Below are 25,145 nucleotides of genomic sequence, written 5' to 3'. Positions count from 1 at the left end.
CTGCTAACTTTGGGTTTTTTTGTTCTTCTGTCTCTAATTGCTTACGGTATAATGTTAGGTTGTTTGAGATTTTTCTTGTTTCTTGAGGTAGGATTGTACTGCTATAAACTTCCCTCTTAGAACTGCTTTTGCTGCATCCCATAGGTTTTGGGTCATTGTGTTTTCATTGGCATTTGTTTCTAGGTATTTTTTAATTTCCTCTTTGATTTCTTCAGTGATCTCTTGGTTATTTAGTACTGTATTGTTTAGCCTCCATGTGTTTGTATTTTTTACAGGTTTTTTCCTGTATTGATGTCTAGTCTTACAGCGTTGTGGTCAGAAAAGTACTTGATACAATTTCAATTTTCTTAAATTTATCAAGGCTTGATTTGTGACCCAACATATGATCTATCCTGGAGAATGTTCCATGAGCACTTGAGAAGAAAGTGTATTCTGTTGTTTTTGGATGGAATGTCCTATAAGTATCAATTAAGTCCATCTTGTTTAATGTATCATTTAAAGCTTGTGTTTCCTTATTTATTTTCATTCTGGATGATCTGTCCATTGGTGAAAGTGGGGTTTAAAAGTCCCCTACTATGATTGTGTTACTGTCGATTTCCCCTTTTATCGCTGTTAGCATTTGCCTTATGTATTGAGGTGCTCCTATACTGGGTGCATATATCTTTACAATTGTTACATCTTCTTGGATTGATCCCTTGATCATTATGTAGTGTCCTTCTTTGTCTCTTATAATAGTCTTTATTTTAAAGTCCATTTTGTCTTATATGAGAATTGCTACCCCAGCTTTCTTTTGATTTCTATTTGCATGGAATATCTTTTTCCATCCCCTCACTTTCAGTCTGTATGTGTCCCTAGGTCTGAAGTGGATCTCTTGTAAGCAGCATATATACAGGTCTTGTTTTTGTATCCATTCAGCCAGTCTATATCTTTTGGTTCGAGCATTTAATCCATTTACATTTAAGGTAATTATTGATATGTATGTTCCTATTACCATTTTATTAACTGTTTTGGGTTTGTTATTGTAGGCCTTTTCCTTCTCTTGTATTTCCTGTCTAGAGAAGTTCCTTTAGCATTTATTATAGAGCTGGTTTGGTGCTGCTTAATTTTCTTAGCTTTTGCTTGTCTGTAACGTTTTTAATTTCTCTGTCGAATCTCAATGAGATCTTTGCTAGATAGAGTAATCTTGGTTGTAGGATTTTCCCTTTCATCACTTTAAATATGTCCTGCCACTGCCTCTGGCTTGCAGAGTTTCTGCTGAGAGATCAGCTGTTAACCTGATGGGGATTCCCTTGTGTGTTATTTGTTGTTTTTGCCTTGCTGCTTTTAATATGATTTCTTTGTGTTTAATTTTTGATAGTTTGATTAATATGTGTCTTGGAATATTTCTCCTTGGATTTTTCCTGTATGGGACTCTCTGTGCTCCCTGGACTTGCTTGACTATTTCCTTTCTCATATTAGGGAAGTTTTCAACTATAATCTCTTCAAATATTTTCTCAGTCCTTTTCTTTTTCTCTTCTTCTTCTGGGACCCCTATAATTCGAATGTTGGTGCATTTCATGTTGTCCCAGAGGTCTCTGAGACTGTCCTCAATTCTTTACATTCTTTTTTTTTAATTCTGCTCTGTGGTAGTTATTTCCACTATTTTATCTTCCAGGTCACTTATCCTTTCTTTTGCCTCAGTTATTCTGGTATTGATTCCTTCTAGAGAATTTTTAATTTCATTTATTGTGTTGTATATCATTGTTTGTTTGCTCTTTAGTTCTTCTAGGTCCTTGTTACATGTTTCTTGTATTTTCTCAATTCTATTTCCAAGATTTGGGATATCTTTACTATTATTACTCTGAATTCTTTTTCAGGAAGACTGCCTATTTCCTCTTCATTTGTTTGGTCTGGTGGGTTTTTACCTTGCTCTTTCATCTGCTGTGTATTTCTCTGTCTTCTCATTTTGCTTAACTTACTGGGTTTGGGGTCTACTTTTCACAGGCTGCAGGTTCGAAATTCCCGTTGTTTTTGGTGTCTGCCCCCAGTGGGTAAGGTTGGTTCAGTAGGTTGTGTAGGCTTCCTGGTGCAGGGGACTGGTACCTGTGTTCTGGAGGATGAGGCTGGATCTTGTCTTGCAGGTGGGCAGGACATTGTCTCATGGTGCGTTTGGGGGTGTCAACTGATTATGTTTTTAGGCAGCCTCTCTGCTAATGGGTGGGGTTGTGTTCCTGTCTTGCTAGTTGTTTGACATGGGGTGTCCATCATTGGAGCTTGATGGTCATTGAGTGGAGCTGGGTCTTAGGGTTGAGACTGAGATCTCTGGGAGAGCTCTCGCCGATTGATATTACGAGGGGCCAGGAGGTCTCTGGTGGACCAATGTCCTGAACTCGGCTCTCCCACCTGAAAGGCTCAGGCCTGACACCTGGCTGGAGCACCAAGACCCTGTCAGCCACATGGCTCTACTTGCAAAGGTGAAAGTGTGCCTCAGGAAGCTGAGCAGGGGGTGCTTTCACCCCCCTCCATCTCTTCTTTTCTCCCTTATTTCCTTCCTCCCTTCCTTCCTTCCTTCCTTCCTTCCATCCTTCCTTCCTTTCCTCTTTCTCTCCTTACCGTCTTTCAATAAATATTTATTGAAAGGCTACTATGTTCCAGGTACTGTGACTATAGGCAGAAATTCCTACCCTTGTGAAATTGACAATATAGTGGGGGAGAGAGGCAATAAACAAGACAAATAATTAAAATGCAATGGTATCTTAAATAGTGGTTCATGCTAAGGAAAAAAAATAAAGCAGGAAGGGGAACAGGAAGCATTAATGGTGGCAGTGGGGGTTTGCCATTTCAGACAGAGGGCAGGGAAAGCCTTATTGAAAAGTAGACAGCTGAGTCCAGACCTGAAGGAAGCGAGGTGCCAATCCTTAGTAGATAGAGGTGTCCCTTTTCTCTAAGGACCCCTTGCAGACCTAACACCCTTAACACACCTTGGGGGAATGACTTCCTTGAATGGAAAATGAGACCCTGAAATGTAGAAAAGAGGCTTTGTCCACTGTAAACTTGGACATACAATGGAAATGTTCCCTGTTCCCTAACCCCTCTCACCCCCATCCCACATAGGGCCGCTGTCCCTCTTTTGTGCTCCCACAGGGCCCTGGGCTTTGCTATCACACTCTATTTTAACCCACTGACTGGGAGCTCTTCCAGGCCCTGGTATACAGTAGGTGCTTAGTAAAAGTTTGCTGATGAAAGGAAAGAAGGAAGAAAGGAAGGGAGGAAGGGAGCGGGGGAAGGACATCTTAAATTTTCCCATGTCACCCACACAGAAAGGCCTCCTCCAACCATCCTCCCTCCTCTCTCCCCTTGCCTGCTTTATTTTTCTTTGTAGTGCTTTTCACTCTCTGAAATTATATTACACATTTATATGTTTACTTGTTTATTGTGACTTCCCCTCCTCCAGAAATATGTAAGTTACTTGGAAATAGGGAACTTGGCTGGTGGTTCACCACTGCACCCCCAGTCCCTAAAACTGTGCCTTGCAAATGGTACAACCTCAATAAATACCTGAATGAATGAGTGGATCAGTCAATCAATAAATCAAGAACCCTGAGATTTGTCACTTGCTGTCTATAAGAAATTGGACAAGCAATGGACCCTCTCTGTGCCTTAGTTTCCTTATCTGTAAAGTGGGAATAATAAAATACCTTCTTTGTAAAGGTAGTATGAGAATTAAATGTGATAATTCATGCAAAGTACTTAGGCTAGTGACTGCCACATAAAAAGCACTCAAGAACAACTACCTTTCGAATTATTTCTGCCTGGATCCCTGCAGCAACAGGGAACTCACTACCTGAGTATGGTTAGAGCAACTACTCCATCCCCCCAAGGATTCCCCAGAGCCCTTCTTCCCTGCAGGCTTCCCAGCACTGCCCCGGCCTCAGTTAACCTGTGTAACCCTAGGGAGGCCCCCTTGAGGGAAGAAGACAACCCCATGTCCATTGTGCAGGTTGGACTCAACACATAAGAAATGTCATGAGCATCTGAACTTTTTTGGAGTGAAGGCTCACTCTGAGGGTAAAAGCTAGTGCAGTTGGGCAAAACACAGCTGAAATCAACTAGAGGAACTTCTCCCTCCATTTTAGACATGCTTCTTTTCTAGGGGAACTTGCCTTTGAAGAATTCATCATCAGGTAGTAAAGCATGAACAGGATTTTTAGAACAAAGATTGTTTTCTGGGGGGCTTTGTCAGATGTAGATTCTCGAATGTTCAAGATCGAAGTCAGGATCTGAATGGCTTCTGCTTCCTGGGCTTCATCTGCGATGGAAAGAAAGGGAGGAAAGAAGAAACAGGCCCTAGGGCAGCTGCATCTACCCTCAGGGATAAGCACCCTGTTAGGGCACCTGTCCTTCAGGCAGTTAACCAGCTCTGCCCACCAGCTCTGCCCAGCCTGTCATTATCAGAGTAACCTAAAAAAACCAAAACAAAACAAAAAACAAAACTCATTGCTACAGGTCCCAGAGTTGCTTAGCTTTCTTTCTTTCAGAGTCCTAAACTAGATCTCTTAGGCCCCCAGTACAGGGAATTTGTCAGGGTGGGATTTCTTGGGTCCAACTCAACTTCCATTCTATAGCAAGAGGAGGGAGCCAGGGCTTCTGGCAGCCACAGCACCTTAATTCCTCTTCCCCAAATCCAAAGATGCTTAAGCAGTAGCCTTTCTGCTTTTCCCCATGTGAGGCTAAGCTTAGAGAAAAAGACAGAAAAGACATACACTGTAATGTTAAGGTTGGCTGTCTTTGGATAGCTATGATTTCTGAGTTTTCTGCTTTAACATGAACTGCTTTTATAATGAGAGAAAATTCAATAAAATTACTAGTTGTTTGAATCTTAGCTCAAAACTTCTCCTCCAAGAAGCCTTCCCTCTTCAACATCATCCAACTGTCCTCACCTCTTCATTCTGGGACTCAGCTTGTAATATAATTTGTACTTGTAGAAGTTTTCTTTTCTTTCACATAGTTTCTGTCTCACCCACTACACTATATGTCTCTTTTGAGAAGAAACTAGATCTTCCATCTCTTTTTATGATCTCAGAGGGAATGATGCTGTACTCAGCCTTCAGCCCTTTGCTGAGCTGTGGGTAGAGAGATGAATCAGACTCAGCCCTGCCACTGAGAAGTTCACTGTCCAGTAAAGGAAGAGGATAAGGCACCAGAACAAATGAGCAATGGGACTTCCGTGTGGAGAGATAACACATAAAAACTGGATGCTCTGCAGGAATCTCAGGGGGCTCTGGCAGGGTCTTTTTTTCTCCAGATCTGTCCCTTATTAACCCCCCTGCAAGACTGTGTGTGATGGTAGGGACCTGAATTCTTCCCACCGCTGGTCAAATCTCTTTGATCCCCCTGTCTCAGTTTGCCCATTGGCAAAATGGGAAGATGGCACTGATGTGCCCCACGACAGGGACAGCTGCTCTCCCTCTGAGGGGAAAAGTCTGTGGATCAGAAGAGATGAAGTCACTGCTCTGCTTCCTAGGGAGAAATGCCACTTACCCAAGCCAGTGTCAGTCTCAAATTGTTTGCCTAGTAGATCTACTTGTTGGGTGCGAGCCTGTGAGAGGACTTGATAGTGATTGTTCAAATATTTATTCCAGATCTCAGAGACCTGTTGGGAAAGGAGATGGTAATCAGACAAGCAAGCTGGACCTTAGCCGTTGGACCAGCCAGCTGAGAGGGCAGCACCTCTGGCCAGGCTTCCTGCCGGTCTGCAGACTCCCTCTCTCATTGTGCCTGAAGGCAGCAGGAGCCTTAGGAGCCCAAAGGTGCTTGGCCAAGGTAAGTGTGACAAGTGTTGGGCTGCAAAGGGCACATGGAGGGCTGATCTGGGGACAACCCTGGTGGGGTCTAATTACAATGGCTACCATGTGTTGAGCACAAACAACTACCTTTACATCCTCCCAACATCCCAATTACGGTCGTATTCTTATTACTCCCATTTCATAGATCAATAAACTGAGGTTCAGAAAAGTTAAGATCACTCTTGACTTTTGGTAAGAGCTGCTATGTGGCACAGCCAGGATTTAAATTCAAGTCTGCCTGATTCCAAAGCTCATTTTTTCTTCAGCTGCACAACAATGCCTCTTCTTCAGAAGTGGGTCTAAAATATGAATAAATAGTCACCGCATGACAACCTATATCACACACAGAAATTGTTGTTTGCTAAGTAAGATGTTATTATATGAAGATAACCAACATTTTAATATATTGGAAACAGTTTTTTAAGGAAGGTCCATACTGTTCTCCATAGTGGTTGTATCAATTTACATTCCCACCAACATTGCAAGAGGGTTCCCTTTTCTCCACACCCTCTCCAGCATTTATTGTTTGTAGATTTTTTGATGATGGCCATTCTGACCAGTATGAGGCGATACCTCATTGTAGTTTCGATTTGCATTTCTCTAATAGTTAGTGATGTTGAGCACATTTTCATGTGTTTGTTGGCCATCTGTATGTCTTCTCTGGAGAAATGTCTATTTAGGCCTTCCACCCATTTTTTTTTTTTTTTTTTTTTTTTTTTTTTGCGGTACTTGGGCCTCTCACTGTTGTGGCCTCTCGCGCTGCGGAGCACAGGCTCCGGACGCACAGGCTCAGCGGCCATGGCTCATGGGCCTAGCCTCTCCGCGGCATGTGGGATCTTCCCGGACTGGGGCATGAACCCGTGTCCCCTGCATCGGCAGGCAGACTCTCAACCACTGCACCACCAGGGAAGCCCCACCCATTTTTTGATTAGGTTGTTTGTTTTTTTGATATTGAGCTGCATGAGCTGTTTGTATATTTTGGAGATTAATCCTTTGTCAGTTGCTTCATTTGCAAATATTTTCTCCCTTTCTGAGGGTTTTCTATGACCCAGCAATCCCACTCCTGGGCATATATCCTGAGAAAACCATAATTCAAAAAGACACATGCACACCAATGTTCACTAAAGCACTACTTACAATAGCCAGGACATGGAAGCAACCTAAATGTCCATCAACAAAGGAATGGATAAAGAAGATGTGGTAGATATATACAATGGAATATTACTCAGCCATAAAAAGGAACGAAATTGGGTCATCTGTAGAGAGGTGGATGGACCTAGAGACTGTCATACAGAGTGAAGTAAGTCAGAAAGAGAAAAACAAATATCATGTATTAACACATATATGTGGAATCTAAAAAAACGGTATAGATGGTCTTATTTGCAAAGCAGAAATAGAGACACAGACGTAGAGAATAAACGTAGGGATACCAAGGGGGAAGCGGGGGTGGGATGAATTGGGAGATGTGGATTGACATATATACACTATTGATACTATGTATAAATAGGTAACTAATGAGAATCTACTATAGAGCACAGGGGACTCTACTCATGCTCTGCAGTGACCTAAATGGGAAGGAAATGCAAAAAAGAGGGGATATATGTGTACATACTTTGCTGTACAGTAGAAACTAACACAACACCGTAAAGCAACTATACTCCAATAAAAATGTTTTTTTAAAAAGAGGAAAATATTGTATAGACTTGACAAGCTACAATTGGAATAGATACATACTATTCTAAAAGATTTAAATTAAAACTATTTAAAATTTAAAAAAAAAAAAGAAGAAGCCTAGTACTTTAGACTCTGTCAAGGTCACCTTCTCTTGCAACTCAGCCCCAAATCATCTGACAGTAAAAAACTTGGTATCAAAAGCAGTTTAAAAAAAAAAATATATATATATATATATATATATATATATAAAACAGTTTAACATATTTCACAGGTAAAGATGAACATTTTAAAGTACTTTCATGTTCTTTGATCCCTTCACAGGACCTTTCAACAATTAGTTTCGCTTAAAAACTTCATCTCCTCCTTTATCCCACACCTCAATATGCCCACATTAGCTTGCTCCTAGGGATATGACAGGGTATCTGACAGCCTATTTGGAGGGGTTTGGTTCTTATTGACCCATAAGTTATTATTTGTTAATTGCTCTATGGATGCTAAGGGCTAAACTATTTTGGTAGTGGAGAAACCAGAAGAAAGAAAAGTGGAATATATCATGTATCAAGCTATGTGATTTGGGGCAAGTCACTTCATCTGTCTGTGCCTCGAATATCTCATGAATGGTCTGACACCAGTTGTAAGATACAAGGCCTAAGTATCAAGGCTCAGCTCCCATATTCTCCAGCTCACCTTGGTGTACAATGTGTCTGCCAGGTCCAACTTTTTAAGGCCATAGAAGATATTAGCCAGGTAGAAGTAGCCTCCTGAGGTCCTGATGTGCTCTGTTCCAAATGCACAACTGGCGAAATAAATCTATAGCAGAAGGAAGAAAGAGAGTGCTTGAGTTTTCTTTGTAAATCATATATCTTATAAAGGACTTGTATCCAGAATCTATAAAGAACTTTTACAACAGCTCAGTTAAAAAATGGGCAAAGGATCTGAACAGATAACATGTCACCAGAAAGATACACCAATGGCACATGAAATGATGCTCAACATTATTAGTCACTAAGAAAATGCAAAATAAAACCCACAGTGAGATACACCTTCACACACTCTAGAACTACTCTAATCAAAAAGACAGAAAATAACACTTATTGGCAAAGACGTGGCAAAAGTGGAACTCTTGTACATGCTGGTGGGAATATAAAATGATGCAGCCTCTGTGGAAAACAGTTTGGCAGTCCTCAAAAAATTAAACATAGTTTTACCACATGACCAAGCAATTCTATTCTTAGGTATATACCCAAGAGGAATGAAGACATGTCTTCACACAAAGACTTGTACACAAATCTTCACAGCAGTATTATTCATAATAGACAAAAAATGGAAACAACCCAAATGTCCATCAACTGGTGAATGGTAAAGAAATTGTGGTATATCCAGATGATAGCGATAAAAGGAATGAAATATTGATATATAAACAACGACACGGGTGAATTTCAAAATAATTATGCTAAGTGAAAGAAGTCAGATGCAAAAAGCTACATATCATTCATTTATATTAAATGTCCTAAAAAGGTAAATCTAGAAAGACAGAAAGTGGGAATGAGAAATGACTGCAAATGGATATGTGGGCTCTCTCTAGGGTGAAAACTGGATTATGTTGATGGTTGCACAACTCTAAGTTTACTAAAAATCATTGAATTGTACACTTAATTGTACATACCATTGACTTTTATGGTATGTATCAATAATGCTGTGGTGGTTTGGTTTGGTTTTTTTTTTTGTTAGGCTGAGCTTGATCTGATTCTTAACTGCGTGACCCAGCTTAAGAGAGAGTGTGCTTCTGCTTGATGTGTTGAAGGCTATGAAGCACAGAGAGGAAACACAAATGAAGAAGTGCATTGGTCAGGCTCCTAGGTGGAAGTAGATGGCACCCTTACAAGTATCAATATTCCCTGAGGCTAGTACAATGAAAGGATTATTTACAGAGACGTGGAAGGGGTACGGAACCAACAAGAGTTAGTGAAGCACTAGGGACTATCAATAGCAAGAGACTGTTTACAGTCCAAACTCCTGAGAAAACCAGGGGAGAAAGCAGGGTTACCAGGGCCCAGCAAGAGCTAGAGCTGTGGAGGAAGGCTACCTGACAGGAGCCGTGGCCATGAGGAACACTGGCCCTGCAGGGACTGGGCTGGTGCAGAAAGGCAGCAGAGTGAATACCCCAACCTCTCTCTCCTCCTAACTTCCACTCCTCTGCCATGCCTTTCACTCTCCAAACCCAGTGAGGCCAGAGAGCAATGGAGTCCACCGAGGTCAGCCTCCCAGGGAAGAGTAGGGCAGAGAATGCATTTGGGGTAAGGGGATATGGAGAAGAACCAGCACAACAGTGTTTCCAGCAAATTTAGGGGCAGGCAACCAGAGGGAGGGTTGCCCAGTGGAGAGGCTGAAGAGAGACCCAATCTGCACGGAGACTGCAGTCTGATTCTAACCTCATCCAGGTTTCAGGCTCAGGAACTCTTCCCTCCGGTAATATTGTCCAATACTGAAATCCTAACAGAAACCTCATGAACTTGGGAAGAACAGCTCAGTCATCACCCTCATCAACCTATCTAACATTGGTACAGAGTTTTATAGTTTATAAAGCACTTTCATATACCTCCAGCTCATTTAAATGCAATAATCACACTCTGTAGTAGAGACGTTGATGTTATTTATCAAAATCATAGCCAAAGTACTGCACATGTCGGGCCCTCTTATTCCTCTCTGCAATGACCCAATGAGGCAGAGACTATTTTATGATTTCTGTCTTACAGGTGATGAAAAACGTTAAATAATTTATCCAAGTCTGTGTGGCTGGTGAAATGGCAGAGCTAGGACCAGGAGCAAAGCCCTGCTCTTAACCAGGATGCTCTTCTGCCTCCCTTTATCATCCCCCAAGCAACTGAGGCTTGGGAAGTGATGTGACCTGGACAAGGATGCACAGGCAGAAAGCGGAAAGTCTTGAATTCAGGTCGTTAGAATTGTGTTCTTGCTAATACTCCACCAAACAGACAGTTGTACACAGAAAGTTTCAGAGAAATTCTCAGTAAAAAGAAAACAACAACAAACAACAACTAAACAGAGCTGTTCTCAGAAACAATCGGGTGTTATTAGTTTGTTTACATCATTGGCCAGATGATAACGGGCTTCCTCATAGTTTTCCTTAGCAATGTAGAGAAGTCCCAGGTTCCGATGCAGTAAGGAGTGGGTGGCATAACAACATTCAGTTGATTTCAGGACTGTCCACTGCGCTTGGGATAGATACTCCTCAGCCTGGACGATCCGGCCCAGACCTGCCCAAAATAAATAAAGATTATAATCCACATCCTAGCCAGAGAACACATGATGAAATACGAGTCATCACCTATTCACTCATTTATTCATTGACTTGAATACTTACTGACACACAAAAACTTGTATGCGAATATTCATAGCAGCCTATTCATATTAGCCAAAATATTGAAACAGCTTAAATGTTGGTCAACTGATGAGTAAATATACAAAGTGTAGTCTTTCCCTATTCATGAGTGGCATATTATTCAGGCACAAAAGGAATAAAGTGCTGATACATACTACAACATGGATGAACCTTGAAAACATTATACTGAGTGAAAGAAGCCAGACACATAAGGCCACACATTGTATGATTTCATTAATATAAATTTTCCAGAATAGGCAAATCAGAAAGTGGATTGATTAGTAAGTGGCCCAGGATTGTAGGCATGGGAACCGAGGTGTGACTGCTATTGGTATTGGGTTTCATCTGGGGGTGACAAAAATGTTCCCGAATTAGATGTGATGATGGTTGCACAATCTTGTGAATATACTAAAACCACTGAATTGTACTTTAAAGGGGAGAATTTTATGGTACACGAATTATATCTCAATTTAAAAATATATGTATACGTATATTTGATACTTTTTATGTGCCAGGCCTTGTGTTAAGGGATAGGAATTCAAAGATGAATCAAAGCCCTTATTCTTGAAAAATGTACAGCTTGGTTGGCGGAATGAAGACATGAAAACAAGTATATTTGTAATATAGTGTAAATGCAATGATAGTAACATTATAAGGTTTGGAAGTGGAAGAGAGTAGGAAGTGTTTAATTCTTTGGATGGGGTAGAGAGGGACAATGGAGTGGGGAGAGGCATGGTCAGTGCTATGGACTGAATGTTTGTGTCCCCCCAAAATTCATATGTTGAAGCCCTAATCCCGAATGAGACGGTATTTCGAAGTGGGGCCTTTGGGAGGTAATTAGGTCATGAGGGTGGAGCTCTCATGAATGGGATTAGTGCCCTGATAAGAAGAGACAAGAGAGAGATGATCTCTCTTTTGGCCATGTGAGGGTATAGCAAGAAAAGGCGGCTGTCTACAAGTTAGGAAGTGTGTTCTCACCAGACACCAGCTCTGTTGGCACCTTGATCATGGACTTGTAGCCACCAGAACTGTGAGAAATAAATGTTTGTTGTTTAAGCCACCCAGTCTATGGTATTTGTTATAGCAGCCAAGCTAAGATAGTCAGAAAAGTCTGAGCTAAGTTTTGAGGATGAATATAAGTTTTCTAGATAGTTAAGGGAGGGAGGGCATCCCAGGGATAATTAACACATATGCAAAGTCATAGAGATATGAAATGGTGTGCTGTGCTTAGAGAACTATATATTGGCCTGTGATGCTGGGGCACAAAGTATAAGGGATCAAGTGGCAGGAAATGAGGCTAAAGAGGTAGGCAGGGCACTGATCATGGAGGACTTAGGAAGTCGTGCCAAGGAGCTTGATGCATGTGGATAAAAATTAGAGGATTTTCAGAAAGGGAGTGAGAACCAGAGTTAGATTTAGAAGAGTCCTCTGGCACTATGCCGAGGAGAGATCAGAGGGGAGAAGGAAAAGGAAAACACTCACTAGAAGACTTTTGATATAGTTCAGGCAGGTACTAGACCCTGAACTAAGGCAGCAAATGAAGATGGAGTATATAAAAGAGACATTCAGGAGCTAGAATGGTTATGTGGTTAACCATTTCATGTGGTTAAGTGAAAGTCACCTTTATTTCTAATATTCAAATACTCTTGACACTTAACTCTTTTTGTTTAGTTGTGAAAGAAAAAAAAAAAAAGGTCATGAAGAACCTAGGGGTAAGACAGGAATAAAGACACAGACCTACTAGAGCATAGACTTGAGGATATGGGGAGGGGGAAGGGTAAGCTGTGACAAAGTGAGAGAGTGGCATGGACATATATACACTACCAAACTTAAAATAGCTAGCTAGTGGGAAGCAGCCACATAGCACAGGGAGATCACCTAGGTGGTTTGTGACCGCCTAGAGGAGTGGGATAGGGAGGGTGGGAGGGAGGGAGACACAAGAGGGAAGAGATATGGGAACATACGTATATGTATAACTGATTCACTTTGTTATAAAGCAGAAACTAACACACCATTGTAAAGCAATTATACTCCAATAAAGATGTTAAAAAAAAAAGACAAGAGAAAAAAAAAAAGAAGATACGTAATAGTTTCCTGCCTACACTTACCTCCTAGGGAAGTTGTCAGAAGTGAAGCAGAAAACTACTTTGAGAACGTTCTGCAGAGCAGGAGACATGCCCTACGTGTGAAGGGTTCTGTGTGATGGGTGCTGCAGCAAAAATGGCATCAGTAAAGTGTCAAGAGATGAAGACACGGATCCCTCATAAGTCAACCTTCTGTTCTTCTTGTGCTTCCTCCCAGGCCTACTTCATATGTAAGCATTGCTTTATTCTGGTTGTAATCATACCTCTCTGAATTACAGGAGAGGTGAAGAAGAAGCAGTCAACAAGAGGTAGCAAGTAACTTTGCCTGACCGATGCTCACACTAAAATGGGAAAATATTAGATCAGAATCAAGAGGCCATGGCCCATGATCCTGGCTCATGTTACTTAAATAGGCGAGCCACATTTTCCACCTGGGTTTTGCTTAAAAAAATAAGAGCTTTAGACTGAGGTCCTATCAAATTTAAAGAAGCAAATGACTCTTAGCTAAGACATTTATCTTGGGAAACAGTTGGTACGGGGCATTGATATATATTGGAAATTTACATTTTTCGTTGTCCACTTCTCATTTACAGAGGTATTGCTGAAAAAAAGAAAGGCCCCCATGTCAAGCTGAACCACATCTAAACAAGCATCAGTCCCAAAGGAAAAAGCCTATTTGCGAGAAAGAAACTACAAGGCTGCAAATTCAGAGAGCAGGGTATAATGAGGTGAGAAGAACAAGCTGTGACAAGCAGGTCAGAACTAAGATTGTGACCAGCGAGTGGGTAAGTTCAGGCATGCCCTCCTACATACAGTGCTTACCTGGAGAGGTGTAGGGATGGAGTAGAGGTAACAGAGACCTAAAGTTGCCAAAGGAAGTGAGACTCTCCTAAAGGGGGACTTTCAGGGTATATGCAGTAGAGAGAGAAGGGGTGGCCAATGCATGGGGCAGTGGTACTTGTCTTCAGGGTGAGACAACAGGCTTACACTGGGTTAGTGGCAGATCTGAGAGACATGATGGGGGAAGATTGTGCAGGACTTGCGGATGAAAGTAAAGGAGCACAGGATAAAACAGTCACGGATGATTCAAAGGTGTGGCTGTGAGGCGCTCAGGGGAAGCAAAAGTCTTCATTTACTGAGGGCCTGCCTTACCCTATGCCTTACACATGCCTTACACTAGGCTAGGCCATCTGCATCTGGGATTTAAGTCTGCAAAAGAAATATCAGAGGAGGAAACTGCGCATTCATTCAACCCTATATTCATCTAATCTGTTGAGTCTCTACCACTCTGCCAGATGCTCAGTGCATGCTGGATCCCTGACCTTAAAAAGTTCACAGTTGAGTGAATTCGTTACACAATAAAGAAACAAAAAATGAAGTGCTAGGAAGGAAATGAACAGAACACAGTGATCAAAAAAGGCACGGAGAAACCTACTTTGGATGATTAGGGAACACCTCTCTGAGAAGGTGGTGTTTAAGCAGGTACCTGAAGGTTGAAAAGAAATCAGCCATGTAAGAGGGAGAAAACTGCATTCCAGGTGGTATGTGTGAGAGCCCTAAGGTAAGAAAAAGCTTGATGACTAGGATCACATGGCTAGTAAAGAGTTGGAATTTGAACCTAGATTCTCCCGGTTCCAAAACACTGAAAACAGTGGGGGAAGATGAGGAAGGTGGCTCCTCTTTGAAGTGTTACTGAAAATGTCATTTCTAGTGCGTTAAAATTCCAAAGTTTTACTTTGAAAAAAAAGTATGAATGCCTCTTATTTTTCCACTCCAGTCTGGAGGAATCTCTAAGGTGGGAGAGGCATGTCCACAGGGGATGTGATTTATGTAGACTTTCAAAAAGGTTGGCAAGGTTTTAAATCAGTAACTGTGGGAGTTAGAATGAAACCTTCCATTTAGACAGCACTTTTCTGCTTGCAAAGCATTTTCATGTCCATTATACATGAATTCATTTAAACCTCAAAAGAATCCTGTGAAGAGGACTCAGATTCAACAAATGCTTACATAGTTCCCATTTAGGTGTCGGGTTCTAAGGAGTTTTTGAGTACCTTCCCTGCACTAAGTACTGTTCTGGATGTAAAGACACTACGAGGAGAAAGAATAGAGAGAGTCCCAGTTCTCCCTGAACTTATGGTCTAGTGCAGGAGAGGAGCTTTAATTAAACAATCTCATCAAAAAATGTATAATTATTATCAAAGTAAGTGCCCAGAAAAAAGAAAGAGGTTTCTAAGTGGATACATAAAAAGAGACCTGACCCAATCTGGGGGCTTGGGAAAGGGTTCTAATCAGGGGGTGGTGACTCAAGCTGAGACCTGAAGGATGAATAGGAGTTAGTTAGGTGAAGGGGAGGGGAAGAGAAGTGGGGGGAGTGGCTAGAGAAGAACCTTCCAGAACAAGGAAGCATCACAGTGCTTCTAAGGAACCGAGAGAAGGCCAACACAACTGAAAGGGAGAGAGAAAAGAATGAGAGGTGAGGTGAGAGAATTCATAAAGGCTGGACCAAACAGGGACTCATAGTTTGCTTTAGGAACTTGGTCTTTATTTATTGGAGTGACTTGGTCACATTTTGTTTGGAGACCAGGTTGGAAGGAGGCCAGGGAAGATGTGCAGAGACCAGTTGGCAGGTAGTAGTCCAAATAAAAGATGATGGGATTTAGGCTAGGGTGACTTTTCCAAAATCCCATAGCTACTCAGTGTCAGAGATAAAGAGAGCCTGGGCTGTATTTCCTTGTCTAGTGCTCTTCCACTAGTTTTGGAGGAGGGACAGTCCAGAATGGGGAGTCAGATCTGAGTAGGGTAAAGAGGGCATTCTTTCAGCTAAGTGGCCTGGTATGAAGTCGGAGCCCAAACCAGTGAGGAGGGGGTCCATACAGAAGAGGCATCCCAGAATAGGAGTCAGAGCCCCCAAAAGGAAAGGAGGGCATCTGCAAGGGGAAAGGATAGGATTGGAGATGGGAGGTTGGCTCATACAGGGTAACCAATTAAATACATAAATACATCAATGAAAATGGAAGCCAGCATTCTCACTGTCAGAGAAGGGAGCTATAAACATGGAATGGGAGAAAATGAGATTGAATCCTGTGGATTTAAATGTACTCCTATGGACCCATGATCATACACAGATACAGATGTAGAGACGGAGATGGAGATTTAGAAATAATGCGCATACACACATTATTATATTTACACATGTTCCCTAATTCTGTCCATTGAGAAGCCTGGGAGTAGCCATACCTCAATAGCAACGAGTATGTCCAGTGCACAACTCTTGGCTTCTAAATTCCATTTTCTGCTGAAAGAAATCAGGGCTCCTTGGAGGTATGTTCCAGAAAGCAGGAAAGTGATCAAAGAACAATGGGGAAGAATTCCCTGGCAGTACAGTGGTTAGGACTCCACACTTTCTCTGCCTAGGGCTCAGGTTCAATCCTTGGTCGAGGAACTAAGATCCTGCAAGCCATGTAGCCAAAAAAAAAGAACAATGGGGATGTGTTAAGGAGACACAGAAGCCAGTGTGATGGGCTGCCACTTGCCAAATCAAGGACAGTTTGAACATCAAATTAATGATAGTAATGGATTGTAACCCACTAAATAAAACAGGAAAACAACAGTCTATGTTGATATAAATAAATAAATGAATTCATTGAAAGTTTGTTGAGGAATGGAATATTTATATAGTTCCAAATACCTCTCTATAAAATACTTATTAATTGCAAAGAGAAGAAAGAGTAACTTTACAGAGAAGAAGCCTGGCAGACACCACCTTAATAAAGTAACTTAAATGAACATCATCAATAATGGAACAAAATAAAAACATGTGCCAACTTATAGGATGGGATGAGAAGAACACAGCATCACTTCAGTGATATTCCTGCCAAAGACACATCACCTAAGTCCAGTCATGAGGAAACATCAGAGAAACTCAAATTGAAGGACATTTTATAAAATAATTGGCCTTTAATCTTTGAAGGCGTCAAAGTCATAAAAGTCAAGGAAAGATTGAGAAACTATTCCAGAATGAAGGAGACTAAAGACACATGGCAACAAAATGAAAAGTGTGATTCTGGACTCTACCCTTTTGCTGTAAAGATGTGATTGGGACAACTGGAAAAGCTGAATGGGGTCTGCTCAGTAGATAATCATGGATGATATTTGTATTGTGGTTATAAAGGAGACGTCTCTGTAGGAAATACATACTGAAGTAGTCAAGGCATAGGGCATCAACTAAGCAACTTACTCTCAGATAGCTTAGGGAAAAAGTTCTTTGTACTGTATTTCCTACAGTTTTACTTTTTAAAAAGTTTTTTTTTAAATAGTGGCTCTTAAGATATAAAGCAGTAGTACAGTACCTAAAAGGCTATAGATGCTCAAAAATGTTAATTCCCCTCAAAAATGCTAATTTTCCTGTTGTAGCAACCACCATGTGTGATGTCTGTGCCCTGCTCTCAGAACTGCCTCTGCCATCCATAGGAGCAGGTTCCTATTTTCTTGTTTGAACTATGTGACCCTGACACAAAGGTAGATACAGATAGATGCCGCACTCAAGCTGAGTCCACACAATTCTTTCTTCCAGGAATTTAACATTGGAAATCAGATGCTAATTAGTTTCTATAACCCACCTTGAACCTGGAGGATATGTAAATTCAATGTAAATTCAGCTACATCTGACATTTTGGGGTAGCTGTCTTCTGCAGTAAGAATAGGGTAGAAAAATCTGGTCTGCAGAGATGGAAAATAAAGCAGATGCAGAGAGGGAAACCTAGAAACAGACAAGAAACAAGACCCCAAGACCCAAGAGACAGAAACAGAGACCACCAGCCTTGGTTTGTTATAGCATTCTGAGTAGAGTATCTCATGAAGTCTCACTTCCCTTAGGACACCTCAGCATCCTAATACATTTCCTCCTTTTGCTAAGGCCAGCTAGAGTGGATTTCGTTCAGTTTTACCAAAAAGTCCATGACATCTCCTTCCCCACCTTGTGCCAAACTTTACAGCAATCCTGCTCCTCCACAAAAGGCTCCTCCTTTGCCACTGCCAAAGCTGGATGTTTTGGCCACTGATATGACCCAGTATAGCACTTCTTACAGGCTCCAGGGGGTCTCAAGTCAGTTTCACTTACCAAGGCTGGCCTCGGCCAACAGCAGGTAAGCAGGTACCAGCTCTACTGAACTCAGGCCATGAACACTCATGCGGAAGCGAAGAGAGTGCAAAGCTGCTGGGATAGCATCTTCATGTTTTCCTTCAAAGATATATTTCTGGGCTACGGTGTAGCAAAATTCGATCAAATGCTTCTGTGGGAAAAAAAAAAAAGAAACTAGACTATCTGAGACAGTCTAAGGGTAAAAGGCAATGGTGGATATAGGTACACCTGGAGATAGGGCCAACACCTGATGACCTGCTCAAGAGCACACAGTGAGCCTGTCTGCATTGAGGTGGACATGAGACCCAAAATAGGTGATTAAAAAGGCAAACTCTGGACTGTGAGTTCCTCAACTTGTCCAGGAACAAGTATCTTTTCATCTTAGGTTGGTGCTTGGCATAAATGAGTGCTCAATATAAAATTATTAAATGATTATTATTCTTACATTTCTAATAAAATTTTAGTTTAGCAAAGCTTTAATGTCTCAGGACAATCTAAAATGTTCTGCCTTTCTATTTAAGTTTGAAAGAAACATATTTTTCCTTCTGGAGTTATCCTGCTTCACTAATATCACTAATGTTAACTAATATAATATTAATATTAACTAATATATTAACTAATATTAACTAATATAACTAATATTCACTAATGCTGCAGGTTTTCAGTAGATATGTGGAGAACAACAATGGCGTTGAGGACATAAAGACATAAAACCAAGTCTCTGCCCTCAGAGGTTATAGTTTAGTGACCTCGCACAGTACAACCTTTTCCCTGGGCAGGTTCTCTGCATCCGTGAGTTAACGCTGCAACCGTCCCATAAGCCCTACCTGCCGCTGCTGCAGCTGCTGCAGGCCATGCTGCCGTTCTTCCTCTGAGTTGTAGAAGGGCATGGAAGTGCGCAGGGGAATCAGGAGCTGACATATCTTCTCATGGATGCTGCCCCAATCAGCTCTTTGATGAACCACACCACTGACAACAAAAACATGGACTTCATTATCTTTACCTTTGGCTTGACCACTGATTCTCCTGGCCCTACTGCTGGCCCAGCCCTAGAAACTAGAAAAGTAAGCCTGGCCCTACTGCTGGCCCAGCCCTAGAAACTAGAAAAGTAAGCCCAACACAAACCAGGCAGGGAGCCCAAAGCCATTTCTGACACAAATCGCTTTTCCTTCATGCGGTTATTGGGTGGTGGTGTAAAAACCAGGGGTGCGGGAGGATGTTGTTTCTGCAGGCAGTTATATGCTGTGGTTATTCTGCTTTTCTTCTTCATTAATAACAACAAAGACAACTTTAACTCTGCATTGGTCTAAGGTCATTTTCAAAATATCTGAACACTGAAGCTGATGAATTTAAGGGTCTTTTTCTTAGGGAAAGGAAAGAAATTTACATTTGATGAGGCTCTAGGAGACACTTTCCCTACAAATAGTATATATACCAATTATAGGTATATATATATATATATGCCAGTTATAGGTATATATATATATACCAATTATAGGTGTATATATATATACCAATTATAGGTATATATATATATATACCAATTATAGGTGTGTATATATATATATATATATATATATATATACACCAATTATAGGTATATATATATACACCAATTATAGGTATATATATATATATATATATATGTATATATATATATATATATATATATATATATATTGCATGGCTTGGGAGAGCACCATTTGCATTGTCTTCTGTGCTCTAGGAGGGCCACTCACATAGAATACACTGTGAATGCCCTCCAGTCCTAGTGGTGCAGCAGGTGGTCATGAAAGTAACTGTTTAACTTTTTGAAAACAAGACAAATCATTATTTTTTTAAGGTAAGGAAGCACAGGTGTCGAGAGTAAGTAATTACTCTAGGCCTGTACTCCAAAGCCAGTCATTTTTTAGTTCTCCAGAGGGAAGCATTGTGGCAGTTTGGTATACAGCTTTTCTGACTGTTTTATATGCATATTTAGTATTTTTTAAACACTTAATTGGACAGCACAAATATAGAACATTTCCATCATTGCAGAAAAATTCTAGTGGACAGCACTCCTACAGAGAATCTACTCCCATTCTTTTGTTTTTTTTTTTTATGGCTGTGCCACGTGGCTTGCAGGATCGTAGTTCCCTCTACCAGGGACTGAACCCACGTCCTTGGTAGTGAAAGCGTGGAGTCTCAACCACTGGGCCACCAGGGAATTGCCTCCTATTCCTTACATAATTGCCTCTATGAATGACTCCCAAATCTATTACCTAATCTGACCCTTCCTCCAAATACGTTTATATAATTGATACTAATTGATATTGATATATAATTCACATACAATAAAAGTCATCCTCTTAAAGTGCACAGTTCAATGTTTTTATTATATTCATGAGGTCATATAGCCATCACCCTATCTAATTCCAGGGCATTTTCATCACTCAAAAAAGAAACTCCATTTATTCTAGCAGGTACTCTCATTCTTCCCTCCAATCACTGTTGCCCAGAAGCCACTAATCTATTTTCTCTATGCATTTGCCTGTTCTGGACTTTGCATATAAATGGAAACAGACAATATGGCTTTTATGTCTGTATTCTTTTTTTTTTTTTTTTTTTTGTGGTACGCAGGCCTCTCCCGTTGCGGAGCACAGGCTCCGGACGCGCAGGCTCAGCGGCCATGGCTCACGGGCCCAGCCACTCCGCGGCATGTGGGATCTTCCCGGACCAGGGCACGAGCCCGTGTCCCCTGCATCGGCAGGTGGACTCTCAAACACTGCGCCACCAGGGAAGCCCTATGTCTGTATTCTTTACTACTGAATACTATTCCACTGAATGGCTATATCAGTTTTTGTCTATCCATTCATCAGGTGGTAGATATTTGGGTTGTTTCCAGTTTTTGGCTATTGTTATTAATGAACATTTGTGTACAAGTTTTTGTGCGAACATATGTTTTCAATTCTCTTGAGTACACCTAAGAATGGAATTGCTGGGTTATACAGTAGCTTTATGATTAAACTTTTGAGGACTGCCGAACTGTTTTAACATAGGTTGCACCACCAGTGATGTATGAGGGTTCCATTTTTTTCTACATCCTCATCAATGCTTGCTATTTTCTGTCCATTTTTTTTACAGCCATTATAGTGTGTGTGAGGTAGTATTTCATTATGGTTTTATTTTGCATTCCCTTAATAACTAATAATGTTGAGCATCATTTTATGTGCTTATTGTCCATTTGTATATCTTCTTTGAAGAAATGTTGATTCAAATCCTTTGCCCATTTTTTTGAACCAGGTCCTTTATCTTTTTATTTTTGAGTTTTAAGTGTTCTTTGCATATTCTGGATAATAGATCCTTAACATTATGATCTGCAAATATTTTCTCCAATTCTGTGGGTTGTCTTTTCACTTTCTTGATAGTGTACTCTGATGCACAAAAGTTTTTCATTTTGATGGTGCCCAGCTTATCTATTTTTCCTTTGGTTCCTTGTGCTTTTAGTGTCATATCTAAGAACTGTTCCCTAATCCAAGATCACACAGATTTACAACTATGTTTCCTTTTAAAAGTTTTATGTTTTTAGCTCTTATATTTAAGTCTTTTTGAATATGGTGTAAAGTAGGGGTCCAAATTCTTCTTTTGCATATGGACATCCAGTTATCCCTGCACCATTTGGAAGGGACCATTCTTTTCTTAATTGAATGGTCTTGGCACCCTTGTTGAAAATCAACTGACCATACAATTAATCTACAACTAAGGAGACAAAAATATACAATGGAGAAAAGACAGCCTCTTCAAAAATAAACACAAAATGTATGTAAGACCAGAAACCATAAAACTCCTAGAGGAAAACATAGGCAGGAACACTCTCTGACATAAATCACAGCAATATTTTTTTGGATCTGTCACCTAAAGCAAAGGAAATAAAAGCAAAAATAAACAAATGGGACCTAATTAAACTTAAAACCTTTTGCACAGCAAAGGAAGCCACTGACAAAATGAAAAGACAACCTACTGAATGGGAGAAAATATTTGAAAATGATATGACCATCATATATAATCCATCGTATATAAATAGCTCATACAACTCAACATCAAACAAACCAACAACCCAATTAAAAAATAGGAAGAAGAACTGAGTAGACATTTTTCCATAAAAGGCATGTAGATGGCCAATAGGCATATGAAAAGATGCTCAACATCACTAATCATCAGTTAAATGCAAATCAAAACCACAATGGCTATCATCAAAAAAGAACACAAGTAAATGTTGGCAAGGATGCAGAGAAAAGGGAACCCTCATACACTGTTGGGGGAAATGTAAATTGGTGCAGCCACTGTGGAAGACAGTATGGAGGATTCTCAAAAAACTAAAAATTGAATTACCATATGACACAGCAATTCCACTCCTGGGTATATAGCCAAAAAAAAAAAAAAAAAAAAAAAACCCAAGAATATTCATTTGAAAAGATACATGCACCGCAATATTCATAGCAGCACTATTTACAACTGCCAAGATACGGAAGCAACCTAAGTGTCCATCACCACATTAATGGATAAAGAAGATGTGACATATATATATATATATATATACACACACACACACACACACACACACACACATACACACACACACACACTGGAATACTACTAAGATAAAATGAATGAAATTTTGCCATTTGCAGCAACATGGATGGACTTGGAGGGTATTATGCTAAGTGAAACAAGTCAGATAGAGAAAGGCAAATACTGTAATGATATCACTTATATGTGGAATCTAAAAAATACAACAAATTAGTGACTATAACAAAAAAGAAGCAGACTCATTGATATAGAGAACAAACTAGTGGTTACCAGTAGGGAGAGGGGCAATATAGTGGTATAGGGTTAAGAGGTACAAACTGCTATGTATAAAATAAGTTACAAGGATATATTGTACAACATGGGGAATATAGCCATATTTTATAATAACTATAGATGGAATATAACCTATATTTCAATTTTTTTAAACTGCAAAAAAAAAGAAAAAGAAAATCAATTGGCCATAGATGTATGTGCTTATTTTTGGACTCTCAATTCTATTCCATCAATCTATAGGTCTATCCTTATTCCAGTACCACACTATATTTATTACTGTAGCTTTGTAGTAAATTGAGAAATGTGAGTTCTCCAACTTTGCTCTTTTTTGAGATTGTTTTAGCTATTCTGTGTCCCTTTCATTTTCATATGAATTTTAGGATCAGAGTGTCCATTTATACGAAAATGACAATTGGAATTTTTACAGGGATTGCATTGAATCTGCAGATCAAACTGTTTGATATTAAGTCTCCCAGGTTATGAATATGAAATATCTTTCCACTTATTTAGGTTTTCTTTAATTTTGTTCAACAATATTTTGTATTCTTCCAGTGTATACGTCTTGTACTTCTATGGTTATTCCTTTATTTAAAGTGCTATTGTAAATGGAATAGCTGTCTTAATTTCATTTTCAGATTGCTCATTGCTAGCATACAGAAATATAACTGATTTTTGCATATTTATCTTGTATATTCTGTAACCTTGCTGAATTCATTTATTAGCTCTAATGGTTTTTTTGTGGGTTCTTTAGGGGTTTCTCTATATAAGATCATGTCATCTGTGAATAGAGGTACTTTTACTCCTTCTTTTCCAAGCTGGATGCTTTTTATTTCATTGTCTTCCCTAATTGCCCCAACTAGAACCTCTAGTACAACGTTGAATAGAAGTGGTGAAAGTGACATTCTTGCCTCATTTCTGATTTTACAGGGGAAAGATTTTATAGACTTTGACTATTAAGTATGATGTTAATGTTGTGTTTCTCTATGGTTCTTTCATAGATACTCTTTACCAAGTTACAGAAATTCCTTTCTATTCCTACTTTGTTAAGTATTTTTATCATGAAGGGTGTTGGACTTTGCCAAATGTTTTTTTCTGTATCTATTGAGATGATTATGTGATTTTTTTCTTTATTCTATTAAGATGATATTTTATATTGATTGATATTCATATGTTGAGCCAACCTTGAATTCCTGGGAGAAATTCCATTTGGTCATGATATATAATTCTTTTTATATTCTGCTGGATTTGGTCTGCTAGTATTTTGTTAAGGATTTCTGCATCTATGTTCATAAGGGATATTGGTCTGTAGTTTCCTTTTAATGTTTTTCTCTTGTTTTGGTATTAGGATAATATTGGCCTCATGAAAAGTTGGGAACTCTTCCCTCTTCTTCTATTTTTTGGAAGAGTTTGTGAAGAATTGTTAAGTCTTCTTTAAATATTTGACAAAATTCACCAGTGAAATCCTCCTGGGCTTTTCTTTGTGAAAAGTTTTTTGATTACTTAGCTAAATCTCTTTATTTATAGACCTACTCAGATATTCTATTTCTTCTTGAGTCAGTTTTGGTAGTTTGTGTCTTATTAGGAATATATTTCATGTAGGACTTCAAATTTGTTGGCATACAATTGTACATAGTATTCTCTTATAACCCCTTTTATTTCTGTAAAGTTGGTAGCACTGTCTCCACTTTCATTTTCTTTTTTTAAATATTTACTTATTTATTTATTTGGCTGAGCCAGGTCGTAGTTGCGGCATACAGGATCTTCGTTGAGGCATGCGGGATCTTTAGTTGCAGCACACAGGATCTTTAGTTGCAGCACGTGAACTCTTAGTTGCGGCATGTGGGATCTAGTTCCCTGACCAGGGATCGAACCCAGGCCCACTCCATTGGGAGCACAGAGCCTTAGCCATTGGACCACAAGGGAAGTCCCTCCACTTCCATTTTCTGATTTTAGTAACTTGAGTCTTCTTTTCTTGATCAGCCTAGCTAAACTTTTGTCAATTTCGATCTTTTTAAAGAAACAACTTTTGGTTTTGTTGATTCTCTGTATTGTTTTCCTATTCTTTATTTCATTTATCTCTGCTGTAATCTTCGCTATTTCCCTCCTGCTAGCTTTGGGTTGAGTTTGCTCTTCTTTCTCTACTCCTTAAAGTATAAGACTAGGTTATTGGTTTGAGATCT

The 25,145-nt window shown here is 39.9% G+C and overlaps 1 protein-coding gene across 1 annotated transcript in view; it reads right to left on the bottom strand.

Annotated features, from left to right (window-relative positions):
• The window catches only part of ZMYND12 (zinc finger MYND-type containing 12), a gene marked incomplete at its 5' end in the record, with an annotated part of 41,986 nt that overhangs the window by 4,194 nt on the left and 12,647 nt on the right, over positions 1–25,145 (bottom strand). Inside the window, 6 exons of the mRNA XM_081224951.1 lie at positions 4,139–4,288; positions 5,521–5,632; positions 8,187–8,309; positions 10,605–10,774; positions 18,103–18,274; positions 18,951–19,092. Coding sequence (XP_081081077.1) covers positions 4,139–4,288; positions 5,521–5,632; positions 8,187–8,309; positions 10,605–10,774; positions 18,103–18,274; positions 18,951–19,092 — 869 coding nt within the window. The remainder of the gene's footprint in view (positions 1–4,138; positions 4,289–5,520; positions 5,633–8,186; positions 8,310–10,604; positions 10,775–18,102; positions 18,275–18,950; positions 19,093–25,145) is intronic.

Source organism: Mesoplodon bidens (assembly GCF_964165515.1).
Source record: "Mesoplodon bidens genome assembly, chromosome: 2".
NCBI lineage: Eukaryota > Metazoa > Chordata > Mammalia > Artiodactyla > Ziphiidae > Mesoplodon > Mesoplodon bidens.
This window is presented reverse-complemented; position numbering and strand designations above follow the sequence as displayed.